The 15,900-nt window shown below is 37.9% G+C and overlaps 1 protein-coding gene across 1 annotated transcript in view; it reads right to left on the reverse strand.

Moving 5' to 3' along the window:
* The window catches only part of STXBP5L (syntaxin binding protein 5-like), a 126,222-nt gene that overhangs the window by 26,969 nt on the left and 83,353 nt on the right, over positions 1 to 15,900 (reverse strand). Inside the window, exons 3-4 of the mRNA XM_011950841.1 lie at positions 14,655 to 14,825; positions 11,690 to 11,929 (exon numbers count right to left, since the gene is read on the reverse strand). Of these exons, the coding sequence (XP_011806231.1) occupies positions 11,690 to 11,929; positions 14,655 to 14,825 (411 nt within the window). The remainder of the gene's footprint in view (positions 1 to 11,689; positions 11,930 to 14,654; positions 14,826 to 15,900) is intronic.

Raw genomic sequence — 15,900 nt, forward strand, 5'->3', positions numbered from 1 at the left:
GCAGCACTATTTATAATAGCAAAGTCATAGGATCAACCTAAGTGTCCATCAATGGGCAATTGAATTAAAAATATGATATATATATATATATATATATACACACACACACACTGGGCTTATTAAGGGACTACACACTGGGCTTATTAAGTGAATGACAACACACTGGGCTTATTAAGTGAATGACAAGGAGTTTGGTTTGTCTAGGGTCCAGGATATGTAGTGAAAGCTCAAAGACTATAAGGCTGGAAAAGAATGGTGGAGCTGGGGAATAGAAGATCTAAATGCCAAGGATTCCTTTCAATTGCTATATAAAAAATGTAAAGACTGGGGGAGTGTTCCATGACGGCCAAATAGGAACAGCTTGGGTCTGCAGCTCCCAGCATGATCACACAGAAGATAGGTGATTTCTGCATTTCCAGCTGAGGTAACTGGTTCATTTCATTGGGACTGGTTGGACATTGAGTGCAGCCCACGGAGGGTGAGTTGAAGCAGGGCAGGGCATCACCTTACCTGGGAAGTGCAAGGGTTCAGGGGATTTCCCTTTCCTGGTCAAGGGAAGCCATTACAGAGTACCTGGAAAAACAGGGCACTCCCGCCCAAATACTATGCTTTTCCCAAGGTCATAGCAACTGGCAAACAAGGTGATTCTCTCCTGTGCCTGGCTTGGTGGGTCCCATGCCCATGGAGCCTTGCTCACTGCTAACACAGCAGTCTGAGATTGATCTGCAAGGTGGCAGCCTCGCTAGGGGAGGGGCGTCCGCCATTGCTGAGGCTTGAGTAGGTAAACAATGTGGCCGGGAAGCTCAAACTGGGTGGAGCCCACCACAGCTCAACAAGGCCTACTGCCTCTAGAATCCAACTCTGTGGGCAGGGCAAGCTGAACAAAAGGTGGCAGACAACTTTTGCAGACTTAAATGTCCCTGTCTGACAGCTCTGAAGAGAGCAGTGGTTCTCCCAGTACTGCATTTGAGCTCTGAGAACAGACAGACTGCCTCCTCAAGTGGGTCCCTGACCTCTGTGTAGCCTAACTGGGAGACACCTCACAGTAGGGGCTGACAGACACCTCATATAGGTGGCTGCCCCTCTGTGACGAAGCTTCCAGAGGAAGGATCAGGCAGCAATATTTACTGTTCTGCAATATTTGCTGTTCTGCAGCATCCAGTGGTGATACCCACGCAAACGGACTGGAGTGGAACTCCAGCAAACTCCAACAGACCTGCAGCTGAGGGACCTGACGGTTAGAAGGAAAACTAACAAATAGATAGGAATAGCATCAACATCAACAAAAAGGTCATCTACACCAAAACCCCACCTCTCAACACCAACATCAAAGACCAAAGGTAGATAAAACCACAAAGATGAGGAGAAACCACAGCAGAAAAGCTGAAAATTCTAAAAATCAGAGTGCTTCTTCACTTCCAAAGGATCACAGCTCCTCGCCAGCAACAGAACAAAGCTGGACAGAGAATAACTTTGACAAGTTGACAGAAGTAAGCTTCAGAAGGTTGGTAATAACAAATTTCTCTGAGTGAAATAAGGATGTTCAAACCCACTGCAAGGAAGCTAAACAGCTTGAAAAAAGAGTAGATGAATGGCTAACTAGAATAAACAGTGTAGCAAAGACCTTAAATGACCTGATGGAGCTAAAACCATGGCATGAGAACTTGGTGGCACATGCACAAGCTTCAGTAGCTGATTCGATCAAGTGGAAGAAAGGGTATCAGTGATTGAAGATCAAATTAACGAAATAAAGTGAGAAAACAAGATAAAGAAAAAAGAGTAAAAAGAAACGAACAAAGCCTCCACGAAATATGGGACTATGTGAAAAGACCAAATCTAGTTTGATTGGTGTACCTGAAAGTAATGGGGAGAATGGAACAAAGTTGGAAAGCACTCTTCAGGATATTATCCAGGAGAACTTCCCCAACTTAGTAAGGCACTCCAACATTCAAATTCAGGAAATACAGAGAATGCCATAAAGATACTACTCGAGAAGAGCAACTCTGAGACACATAATTGCCAGATTCACCAAAGTTGAAATGAAGGAAAAAATCTTAAGGGCAGCCAGAGAGAAAGGTCGAGTTACCCACAAAGGGAAGCCCATCAGACTAACAAGGCATCTATCCGCAGAAACCCTACAAGCCAGAAGAGAGTGGGGGCCAATGTTCAACATGCTTAAAGAAAAGAATTTTCAACCCAGAATTTCATATCCAGCCAAACTAAGCTTCATAAGTGAAGGAGAAATAAAATGCTTTACAGACAAGCAAATACTGAGAGATTTTGCCACCACCAGGCCTGCCTTACAAGAGTTCCTGAAAGAAGCACATGGAAATAAACAACTGGTACCAGCCGCTGCAAAAGCATGCCAAATTGTAAAGACCATTGATGCCATGAAGAAACTGAATCAATTAATGGGCAAAATAACCAGCTAACATAATGTCAGGATCAAATTCACACATAACAATATTAACCTTAAATGTAAATGGGCTAAATGCCACAATTAAAAGACACAGACTGGCAAATTGGATGAAGAGTCAAGGCCCATCAGTGTACTGTATTCAGGAGACCCATCTCACATGCAAAGATGCACATAGGCTCAAAGTAAAGGGAAGGAGGAAGATCTACCAAGCAAATAGAAAGCAAAAAAAGCAGGGATTGCCATCCTAGTCTCTGATAAAACAGACTTTATACCAACAAAGATCAAAAGAGACAAAGAAGGCCATTACATAATGGTAAACGGTTCAACTCAACAAGAAGAGCTAACTATCCTAAATATATGTGCACCCAATACAGGAGCACCCAGATTCATAAAGCAAGTCCTTAGAGACTTACAAAGAGACTTAAATGGCCACACAATAATAATGGGAGACTTTAACACCCCAATGTCAATATTAGACAGATCAACAAGACAGAAGGTTAAAAAGGATATCCAGGAATTGAACTCAGCTCTGCAACAAGCAGACCTAATAGACATCTACAGAACTTTTTACCCCAAATCAACAGAATATACATTCTTCTCAACACCACATCAAACTTATTCCAAAATTGACCACATAATTGGAAGTAAAGCACTCCTCAGTAAATGTAAAAGAACACAAATCACAACAAACTGTCTCTCAGACCACAGTGCAATCAAATTAGAACTCAAGATTAAGAAACTCACTCAAAACCGCACAACTACATGGAAACTGAACAACTTGCTCCTGAATGACTACTGGGTAAATAATGAAATGAAGGCAGAAATAAAGATATTCTTTGAAACCAATGAGAACAAAGACACAATGTACCAGAATATCTGGGACACATTTAAAGCAGTGGGTAGAGGGAAATGTATAGCACGAAATACCCACAAGAGAAAGCAGGAAAGATCGATCTAAAATCGACACCCTAACATCACAATTAAAAGAACTAAAGAACCAAGAGCAAACAAATTCAAAAGCTAGCAGAAGGCAAGAAATAATAACTAAGAATAGAGCAGAACAGAAAGAGATAGAGACACAAAAAACCCTTCAAAAAATCAATGAATCCAGGAGTTGGTTTTTTGAAAAGATCAACAAAATTGATAGACCGCTAGCAAAACTAATAAAGAAGAAAAGAGAGAATAATCAAATAGATGCAATAAAAAACGATAAAAGGGATATCACCACGGATCCCACAGAAATACAAACTACCATCCGAGAATACTACAAACACCTCTACACAAATAAACTAAAAAGTCTAGAATAAATGGATAAATTCCTGGACACATACACCCTCCCAAGACTAAACCAGGAAGAAGTTGAATCTCTGAATAGACCAATAACACTCTGAAATTGAGGCAATAATTAATAGCCTGCCAACCAAAAAAAGTCCAGGATCTGATGGACTCATAGCTGTATTCTACCAGAGGCACAAAGAGAAGCTGGTGCCATTCCTTCTGAAACTATTCCAATCAATAGAAAAAGAGGGAATCCTCCCAAATTCATTTTATGATGCCCACATCATCCTGATACCAAAGCCTGACAGAGACACAACAAAAAAAGAGAATTTTAGACCAATATCGCTGATGAACATGGATGTGAAAATCCTCAATAAAATACTGGCAAACCAAATCTAGCAGCACATTGAAAACCTTATCCAACACGATCAAGTCGGCTTCATCTCTGGGATGCAAGGTTGGTTCAACATACACAAATCAATAAACGTAATCCATCACATAAACACAACCAATGACAAAAACCACATGATTATCTCAATAGACGCAGAAAAGGCCTTTGACAAAATTCAACAGCCTTTCATGCTAAAAAACTCTCAATACACTAGGTATTGATGGAACGTATCTCAAAATAATAAGAGCTATTTATGACAAACCCACAGCCAATATCATGCTGAATGGATAAAAATTGGAAGCATTCCCTTTCCGAGACAAGATAAGGATGCCCTCTCTCACCAGTCCTATTCAACATAGTGTTGGAAGTTCTGGCCAGGACAATCAGGCAGGACAAAGGAATAAAGAGTATTCAATTAGTTAAAAAGGAAGTCAAATTGTCCCTGTTTGCAGATGACATGATTGTATATTTAGAAAATCCCATCGTCTCAGCCCAAAATCTCCTTAAGCTGATAAGCAACTTCAGCAAAGTCTCAGGACACAAAATCAATGTGCGAAACTCACAAGCATTCCTATACACCATTAACAGACAAACAGAGAGCCAAATCATGAGTGAACTCCCATTCACAATTGCTACAAAGAGAATAAAATACCTAGGAATCCAACTTACAAGGGATGTGAAGGACGTCTTCAAAGAGAACTACAAACCACTGCTCAAGGAAATAAAAGGGGACACAAACAAATGGAAGAATATTCCATGCTTGTGGATAGGAAGAATCAATATCATGAATATGGCCATACTGCCCAAGGCAATTCATAGATTCAATGCCATCCCCATCAAGCTACCAATGACTTTCTTCACAGAATTGGAAAAAACTACTTTAGAGTTCATATGGAACCAAAAAAGAGCCCATATTGCCAAGACAATCTTAAGCAAAAAGAACAAAGCTGGAGGCATCAAGCTACCTGACTTCAAACTATACTACAAGGATACAGCAACCAAAACATCATGGTACTGGTACCAAAACACAGATATAGACCAGTGGAACAGAACAGAGGCCTCAGAAATAACACCACACATCTATAACCATCTGATCTTTGACAAACCTGACAAAAACAAGAAATGGGGAAAGGATTCCCTATTTAATAAATAGTGCTGGGAGAACTGGCTAGCCATATGTAGAAAGCTGAAACTGGATCCTTTCCTTATACCTTATACAAAAATTAATTAAAGATCAATTAAAGATTTAAATGTTAGACTTAAAACCATAAAAACCCTAGAAGAAAACCTAGGCAGTACCATTCAGGTCACAGGCATGGGCAAGGACTTCATGTCTACAACACCAAAAGCAATGGCAACAAAAGCCAAAATTGACAAATGGGATCTAACTAAACTAAAGAGCTTTTGCACAGCAAAAGAAACTACCATCAGAATGAACAGGAAACCTACAGAATGGGAGAAAATTTTTGCAATCTACTGATCTGTCAAAGGGCTAATATCCAGAATCTACAAAGAACTCAAAAAAATTTACACTAAAAAAACCAGCAAACCCATCAAAAAGTGGGCAAAGGATATGAACAGACACTTCTCAAAAGAAGCCATCTATGCAGCCAGCAGACATAGGAAAAAATGATCATCACTGGTCATCAGAGAAATGCAAATCAAAATCACAATGAGATACCATCTCACACTAGTTAGAATGGCAATCATCAAAAAGTCAGGAAACAACAGGTGCTGCAGAAGATGTGGAGAAATAGGAACGCTTTTACACTGTTGGTGGGAGTGTAAACTAGTTCAACCATTATGGAAGACAGTGTGGCGATTCCTCAAGGACATAGAACTAGAATTACCATTTGACCCAGCCATCCCATTACTGGGTATATACTCAAAGGATTATAAATCATGCTACTATAAAGACGCATGCACACGTATGCTTATTGCAGCACTATTCACAATAGCAAAGACCTGGAACTAACCCAAATGTCCATCGGTGATAGACTGGATTAAGAAAATATGGCACATATACACTATGGAATACTATGCAGCCATAAAAACGGATGAGTTCACGTCCTTTGCAGGGACATGGATGAAGCTGGAAACCATAATTCTCAGCAAATTATCACAAGGACAGAAAATCAAACACTGCATGTTCTCACTCATAGGTGAGAATTGAACAATGAGATCACTTGAACTCAGGGCAGGGAACATCATACACTGGGGTCTGTCAGGGGTTGGGGATCTGGGGGAGGGACAGCATTAGGAGAAATACCTAATGTAAATGATGAGTTGATGGGTGCAGCAAACCAATATGGCACATGTATATCTATGTATCAAACCTGTACATGGTGTACATGTACCCTAGAACTTAAAGTATAATAAAATAAATAAATAAATAATGAAATCATTGCACTTTGCAGCAATGTGAATGCAGCTGGAGGCTGTTATCCTAAATAAAATGACTCGGAAAGTAAAAAACTACATGTTCTCACTTATAAGTTGATGCTAAACAATGGGTACACATGAACATATGAAATAGAATAATAGATATTGGTAACTCCAAAAGGTGCTAAATATTGAAACCTATAAATGGGGAGTATATATGTTGATTATTCCTTATGAGGCCTTTGTTATTCTTGTTCAGTCAAATGTAATGATTATGTTTAACTATGCTATTATTGTATTAGTTCTTATTGCAGTTTATAAGAGATAAAATGTGTGAATTTCATAAGTATATTTGAAATATACCCATCTTATATCAAAAGATCTTAACTAAACAATACTTTAATAAAGTTTTTCATCAAGGTTTAGACTTAGGATTAAAAATACTATCATTCTAATTTCAATTAAATAATTTCCAGACAAAGCCTATTAACCAGTTTCATATTATATCTATAAGAAAGCACATTAACCTATTTTCATATTTATATAAATTAACTTACTAGCTCTTCAATGGAGAAGTGGACTTTAACGGAATTGAATGCTGGAAAATAGGTTTGACTTAGGGAGTAAGGCTGGGACAGCTCCAGAGTAGACAGGGTAGGTCCAAAAGTGAAAATCAATTATAGAAATAATACTGGCATATGACCAGTTTGAAGGCAGTGAGTAAAAGGATCAGAAGAAAAAAATTGAAGTTATGGAGGCTATTTAGGTAGTATGATGGCTATTAATTACATTTCTGTTAATATTCTACTAACAGAAATGACAGAGTGTTAAAAATAACTAGTTTGGAAGTTGATATTGTTTGGATGTTTGTCCCCTCCAAATCTAATGTTGAAATGTAATCTCCAATGTTGGAGGTAGGGCCTAATGGGACATGTTAGATCATGAGGATGGATCCCTTATGAATGGCTTAGCACCATCTCCTTGGTGATTATTGAGTTCTCTCTCTGTTAGTTCACATAAGATCTGCTTGTTTAAAATTATATGGTACCTCCCTCCTCTCTCTCTTGCTTTTCCTCTTGCCATGTAATGTGTCTGTTCCCTCTTTGCCTTCCACCACGATTGGAAGCTTCCTGAGGCCTCACCAGAAGCTGAGCAAATGTCGGCACCATGCTTCCTGTAGAGCCTGAAGAGCTGTGAGCCAATTAAACCTCTTTTCTTTATAAATTGCCCAATCTCAGGTATTCCTTTATAGCAATGGAAAAGCAGCCTACCACTGGGGTAAGGAGAATGAATTTGTTCTGGAGAATCTTAACTTTAATCATGAATTTAAATCTTGAGTTTAATTATGAGATATATATGTATATGTATGTTATATATACATACATATATATAACATATATATATTACAAAGCAGTGCTAGGTACTTTGTATGGCAGAACTGATCATTATAGAATAATTTATAGTTGGCAGCATAAAGAGTTAAGTAGAAATAAATAAAATTTAAAATGAGTTTTAATAAATTTCTCACCGAGTTGCTAGTGGAAAGTAAAATTCCTAGGGGAGGAAATGAAGAGGGGGAGGGAGACAGAGAAGGGACAAAGTTTGCTAGTGGCAGAATTTTCATTTTTTTTTTTTTTTTTTTTTGAGACAGAGTCTTGCTGTGTCGCCCAGGCTGGAGTGCAGTGGCCGGATCTCGGCTCACTGCTAGCTCTGCCTCCCAGGTTCACGCCATTCTCCTGCCTCAGCCTCCCCAGCAGCTGGGACTACAGGCGCCCGCCACCATGCCTGGCTAATTTTTTTGTATTTTTTAGTAGAGACGGGGTTTCACCGTGTTAGCCAGGATGGTCTCAATCTCCTGACCTCGTGATCCGCCCATCTCGGCCTCCCAAAGTGCTGGGATTACAGGCTTGAGCCACCGCGCCCGGCCAGAATTTTCATGTTTTTCCTTTATATTTTGATTTTTACAATTATAAAATTTAAAATTTAATAACTAGATCTTGAAAAAAAAAAAAAAACCAGTGTTTTGCATCACAAGTTTTGTACTGAAAAAAAAAAAACAAAAAATGCTAGGTAGTCTTTTCCTTCTTGACATGATTTATAAGGCACTGTATAATCATTCCCTGCCTACTTTTCCATCCTCATTTAGTATCATTCTATCTACAGGCTCCAGCTATGCCATGTCCTCTCTTACTTGTAGATTTTTACTCACGCCGGACTGAATTACTTTCAAAAGTTTTTTTTTTTTTTCCTTAGAGACAGGGTCTCCCAGTGTTGCCCAGCTGGTCTTGAACTCCTGGGCTCAAGCATTCCTCCCACTTTGGTCTTCCAAAATGCTGAGATAACAATTGTAAGCCACCGCACCCAGCCCCTGAATTACTCTTAAACATCAGTACTGTACACTTACTCCCAAACTTGTCCAACTTCCACTTCAGATGTTATTTTTGTTAGGAAGCTCTTCCCCAAATCCCCCTGCCATGCTGCCACAGTATTCTTTATTTCTCTTAGTGTAATTTCCATTATTATACTCTCTTTATTGTAATTTTGTGTTTAATTTTGTTTTTCCCTACAAGTCTGTGAAAACAGGGACCATTGTATCCCCAGTGCTTACTTCAGTGGTATGGTCTTGGTAAATGTTTGTTGAATGACTGGATACATTTCAAAGTAGACTGTTTTCAAGTCTAAGGAAACTATTTGACTCATGAATTTTCCTGGGCCAACTGACAAAAGTTTATTTAACAATGTTTTTACAGGAAAAAAAGATGCATTCAAGGCCAGAGAGCATGTCACTCACTTCAGCACTGACAATGGAAAAGTGCTAAATGCCCTTAAATCCAAACCTTCTTTAATGGTTCCCATTAGCTGTGGCAGCAACCATAATAACATAAACAGTACCCATAATAGTTCCCATAAGCTTGGGCAGAGACTCATGGCTATAGGAAAGAAAATAGATATGGCAAGGAGGGTGAAGACTAGGACAGATAGTCAATAAGTAAGCTCTGAAAGAGGATGCACAAAATTTTCTACTTTAAATTTAAACAAGCTTTCTGTCACCTTTATCTTTTCCCTCCTTTCTTTTTACTGCCATAAATTATGGCTCCCAAGTAGGCTTTCTCTCTTGTAATGGTTAATTATAGAACAAACATGGGAACCCAGACTAATGGTTTTCTCCTTTATATACAGCTTTTTTTTCAACAAATTAATAAGAATGTATTTTTAACAGTAGTTTCAGATCTAAAGAAAATTGAACAGAAAGTACACAGAGTTCCCACGTACCCCTTCTGTCATTTCCTTTATTATTAACATCTTGTATAAGTGTGGCACATTTGATTTAATTCATTAATTTATTTATTATTTTGTATTGAGATGGAGTCTCACTCTGTCACCCAGGCTGGAGTGCAGTGGTGAGATTATGACTCACTGCATGCTCATCCTTCTGGGCTCAGGCGCACACCACCATACCTGGCTACTTTTTAAAAATTATTTGTACAGATGGGGTCTCATTATGCTGCCCAGACTGGTCTTGAACTCCTGGGCTCAAGCAATCCTCCTACCTTGGCCTCCCAAAGTGCTGGGATTATAGGTGTGAGCCACTGCACCCAGCAATTTTTTAAAAAATATGTATTTAGAAAAAATTTTTGGTAGTGATGGAGTCTCACTATGTTGCCCAGGCTGGCCTTAGATTCCTGGCCTCAAATAGTCTTCCTCCCTCAGCCTTCCAAAGTGCAGGAATTATAGGCATGAGCCACTGTGCCCAGCCAATGAATTGATGTTGACACATATTATTAACTAAAGTCTTGAAAGAATAGTGACATAGAGACTTGGAGAAGATAGCTTCCTATTAAATCTTATTAAATAGATAAATAAAAAGTTTTCAAATATTAACAAAATAATGCCAAAAGTTAAATCTATACTTATTTTGTATTTTGTCATCATTTTTTGGTCTAAGTATATGTGCTAAGAATGACAAAGAATTTCCCTATAATATTGAGAGACCTGCTTTGTTAGTCCAGGGATTGCTTATTTCTATGCTTGTGATACAGAAAACCACATTTGTTAGAATATTTCTAATTAGGAAATTGTCTTTAACTTACAGCTTTAAACTTGTGTGACAGTGGAAGTTGATTTTACCTTTAAACTTGTGAGGAATGCCTGGTACATATTATATGTCCAATATATATAATCTTTTATTGAGTTAAAGAATGAATTGAATTAATAATTAATAATTCATTATGATCTCACTGGTTTGACTCCAACTAATTCACCAGTCAAAAGAATTGTGTATATTTCCTCACAATTAGGAATATAGTAAAATACATTTTTTCATGTGAACTATATGTTAAAATAAAGTAATCGTAACAATTAACTTTTAAAACATAAATCTGAATTTGCCACATTAATAGAGAACTGACTATTCTACCTACAATCTTGTCATATGAACTTAGCACATCAGTTAAAGGAAACACAACTGTAACCTTCTATATATATCCTTTTATAATAAAACTCTTATCCTACAGATTAATGAAATTTCTTAACTTAAAAACTATCTGAAAATTTCTTATATAGGAAATAGGGAAACAATAAAATTAGTGATAAGAACAAATTAGGAATAACAGGAGGAATCACACTTATCTCTTCTTCAAAAAGGAAAAAAAGGTAATTCAAGGAGGAAGAGAATACAACATACGCTTGGCAACAACACTTATAACATTGGTCAAATTCTCTAGGCACTAGCATGAATAGGAAAGAAATTGTGTGGCATGCTTTTGAAACAAGATGAGAAGGTTATAAAAGTCTTTAGAAATCCACCTTTGGTCAGACAGCTTCTAGCTTAATTATTCTGACTTCTTCAAGGATGATGTAAAAACACTCATGCTCTAATCTGGCATGGAACTTTGGGTAAATGCTTCAATTTGTTAAAAATAAATTTAAGTTTTGCATTTAGGTTTTCCTCAGTGCTTTTCAGGAACTTATTTCCCATGTCATTGTTCAGGTTGGCACTTCCACAGTTTACTACCGAAGAAATGCTTTTACTCTTTTACCCCAAAGGAAAGTTACAATATGACAAATGTTGGGATGGTATATGATGTATAAAATTTTTAATAGTTCCCATTGTGTAGAATACTTATAACCTTTGCTCCAATACAAATTTATGTTTATAATACCTTATATCTAAATTTGAAAAAGTGAAAGTGAAGGAATGAATGAATACAAACTCTTACCACTTGGCAATACCATGACTGGCTCTGTAAACCTTTGTTCATCTGCTAATGGTAGGTTTAAGGAGATGATTAACACCATTCCCAGACTGGTTCCAACGAACAGACAAGGAGAGATGGTAGAGTCATTTTTCCGTGCAAAGGATTCCATGAAGTATAGTGCTGTAATTGCTTCTTTAGAATCTTTGTCAATACTGGAGATACTAGAGCTTCTGGAACGATTATAGGAATTTTCTCGGTTTTCTATGGAAATACATAAAAAAACCCCACACAAATTGTTAGCATATTTCCACAATAACATCAGGGATTTAATATATAAAAACCGAAATTACGAGGAGGAAGTTAAATTATATTGTTTGTTAATTGACCTGGGAGGGAGCTTATCCAGTTCACCAGCTTATTTTGAAGATGGAGAAAATGAAGTCTAGAAGTATAATTCATAAGCTTAGGCAGACCTAGGACTAGAATTGGAGGCTCCTGAGTTCTGGCTCACCATTTTTCTTTCTCTATGTTAACTCACAAGTTAGTTGAAATTCTTTTACCTAGAAAAAAGATTTAGTCTAAACAGTAATGGTTATAAGAATTTCGGCCGGGCGCGGTGGCTCAAGCCTGTAATCCCAGCACTTTGGGAGGCCGAGACGGGCGGATCACGAGGTCAGGAGATCGAGACCATCCTGGCTAACACGGTGAAACCCCGTCTCTACTAAAAATAGAAAAACTAGCCGGGCGAGGTGGCGGGCGCCTGTAGTCCCAGCTACTCGGGAGGCTGAGGTAGGAGAATGGCGTAAACCCAGGAGGCGGAGCTTGCAGTGAGCTGAGATCTGGCCACTGCACTCCAGTCCCGGCGACAGAGCGAGACTCCGCCTCAAAAAAAAAAAAAAAAAAAAGAATTTGTGTATCACTGAAATTGTGCTTCCCTCCTACCTCTAAATTGTTGGAAGTGTCCCTAACAGTTTCTTGTCAATTCCAAAGACAATATTGTGGCGATTGGCATGAAAGGGCTTATCTGGATCACAAATCTTCTGTGGCAAACATATTCTATCTCTGGGGTAATTATAATTGTAAAAATTAACATTTCTATCAAGGCCAAAATGCAAATTTTATCTCTCTGAACTGCTTTCAGGCTGTTACCTTTAATTCAAATCCAGTCCTAACTTTGCCTAGGGCTAAACAAAGAGTATAGTCTATATGCCATCCTGTTGATAGTGGTAATCTTTCTGAGAGTGCTTCAGCTCACTTGAAAAAAAAAAAAAAACAAAACAGGATGGTTTCAGGTTCTCCTCTCATCAACACTTGTACATGTGCACACTCCAATAAGCATAAACTTATACAGCTCAGTGAAATGTTATCAAGGTTGTCCTGCTCTTATAATCTCTACAGAGTACAAGTTCTTCATATTTTTCTTTCTACGGCCTTCACTCTCTTTTCCCTCTTGATAGGTACACATGTAACTCATAATTGTTTTTATAGAAAGAGGCTAAATATAGGTTCCTCAAACTGTTTTTTTTCTAGGAAACAAAATATAGTATTCCTAATTTCTCCTTTTTATCTCTTAGCAAATTTATAAAAATAATTGTTTGTCATAAAATTTAGAGATGAGAGGGAGTTTGGAGGTTATATATTTTACAGATTTGGAGACAGACTTAGAGTTTAGTAATTTTCCCAGAATCCAGGACAAATTAGAGGTAGAAGTATCTAAAATTCAAAATTCCCACCTCTCATTACAGTGATTCAGAGTGCTACTTCTGGCTGGGTGTGGTGGCTTATGGCTGGCTGTAACCCCAGTCCTTGAGGCCAGGAGTTCAAGACTACCTTGGGCAACTTAGTGAGACACTGTCTCTACAAAAACTGAAAAATAAGATGGATGTGGTGGTGTGCACCTGCACCTCCAGCTGCTTGGGAGGCTGAGGCAGGAGAGTCACTTAAGTCCAGGAGTTAGAGGCTGCAGTGTGCTATGATTGTGCCACTGTAATCTAACCTCAGCAACAGAATGAGATCCTCTCTCTTAAAAAAATAAAAATTAAACGGGGGCTACTTCTTTTATAATCCTTACATAGTGCTTCTTTTATAACATGCTAGCTATTATATGGCTCCAAATCTTTTCCATTCATGGTTCATCACCATATAAAGTTGATACTCATAGACACCTGTTAGAGAAATAACATCATTATCTGCATATCTAAGGGATCAGATTTAGTATAGCATAATATTTAAAAAAACAAAAGCTTAAATATAATATTTTTAAATTTGAGGACCAATGTAGATCACTGTCAAAAGTTTTCGGGAGTAGTAAATAGAGACTTACTTCACAGCATAGAATTACTATAGCAAATTTTCCTAAAATTTTTTTTTCCAATCTCTCTCTCTAAAGTTCCTTATCAATAGGACAGTTGCAGCAGTTACAAAATTCCCTTTTTTTCCCTCTGTAAAAATGTCTGGTCTCTGGCTCTTGTAATTTACTCCCCTCCCCCACCACCCCACACTCATTCCATAAATAAGCAAATAGACCTTCCTTTTAAAAATATATGAAGACGAAGATTGCAAACTTTAGAATTTAATATCTTGCCTTTGTTTTTGGTCACATTCATTTGACAATTGAGGAAATTAAGGTTGCAATACATTAAATATCTACAGATAGAGACACCAAAAAGCTTACCATTGGGATTGAAATAAACTCTTAATTATTACGGGAAGGGTAGGGAACAGATTAAGGCATAGTTCTCCCTTTGTACAGAGGAGCGGGTAGTTACCTATAAGCAGAGACATTCTGGTTTTAGAGGTGAGGGAGGAGGTGGAGTGAGGAATAGAGTTGGAGTTATGGCCACAGCCCCATCAGGCTCTCAGGTATTCACTGACTAGTAGTTTTTAAATATCTTTCACATGTGATCTCCATCCCATATCTCTGTTCCCATTACCATGGTAAACCAAATTTTAACTGTACCAAAAAAATTTAATATGTTTAACATACCTTCTGTTGTAACTGGTAAAGAAATCTCCATGCAGGCTGCTGACTGGGCTTTTCGAAATGGTGGTCTTCCAGGACCCCAACGATTTACTTTTGAAACATCGGCACTAGAAAGACGTTTTCCAGAACTGCAACTCTGAGAAGTTGGACTTGTGCAGTGTCCATTTACATGGTCTGTGCCAAGAGGAGGAAGGCAGAATAAATATAATAATTAACTCTTAATATAAAAGAACACAAGTGTGTGGATTAACAAATGAAGATAAGCAACAATTCCTTTATTTTCTAAACCACATGAATATAGTTAAGTCCTTGTTCTTTTAAGATTTAGTCATAATTTTAGTAGTTAGCCAAAAATTTCAAAAGATATTTATGAAGCATAAGATTCTTTTTAAAAATATTTTGGCTGTGTAACATAGCTGAAAATTGATTCCATAGCTCTACCATGTATTTTGTCATTATAGTATTAAACGTTTTGTTGCATAACTTAAATATACAATGAAAGTGCTTTAAGTGCTTGGAGTTTAAAAAGATAGAATAGAAGCATTTTTAAAAAGTTTTACTTTAAGTTCTGGGATACATGTGCAGAATGTGCAGGTTTGTTACATAGGTATACATGCGCCATGGTGGTTTGCTGTACCTATCAACCTGTCTTCTAACCCCTGCATGCATTAGGTATTTGTCCTAATACTCTCCCTCCCCTTTCCCTCCATCCCCCGACAGATCCCGGTGTGTGATGTTCCCCTCCCTGTGTCCATGTGTTTTCATTGTTTAACTCCCACTTATGAGTGAGAAGGTGTGGTGTTTGATTTTCTGTTCCTGTGTTAGTTTGCTGAGAATGATAGTTTCCAGCTTCATCCATTTCCCTGCAAAGTACATGAACCCATTCTTTTTTATGTCTGCATAGTATTCCATGGTGTATATGTGCCACATTTCTTTATCCAGTCTATCATTGATGGCCATTTGGGTTGGTTCCAAGTCTTTGCTATTGTAAATAGTGCTTCAATAAACATACGTGTGCATGTGTCTTTATAGTAGAATGATTTATAATCCTTTGGGTATATACCCCAAAATGCGATTGCTGGGTCAAATGGTATTTCTGGTTCCAGATCCTTGAGAAATCGCCACACTGTTTCCACAATGGTTGAACTAATTTACACTTCCACCAACAGTGTAAAAGTGTTTCTATTTCTCCACATTCTCTCCAGCATCTGTTGTTTCCTAACTTTTTAATGATTGCCATTCTAACTGG

This window comes from Colobus angolensis, unplaced genomic scaffold (genome assembly GCF_000951035.1).
Source record: "Colobus angolensis palliatus isolate OR3802 unplaced genomic scaffold, Cang.pa_1.0 Scaffold31, whole genome shotgun sequence".
NCBI classification, from domain to species: Eukaryota; Metazoa; Chordata; class Mammalia; order Primates; family Cercopithecidae; genus Colobus; species Colobus angolensis.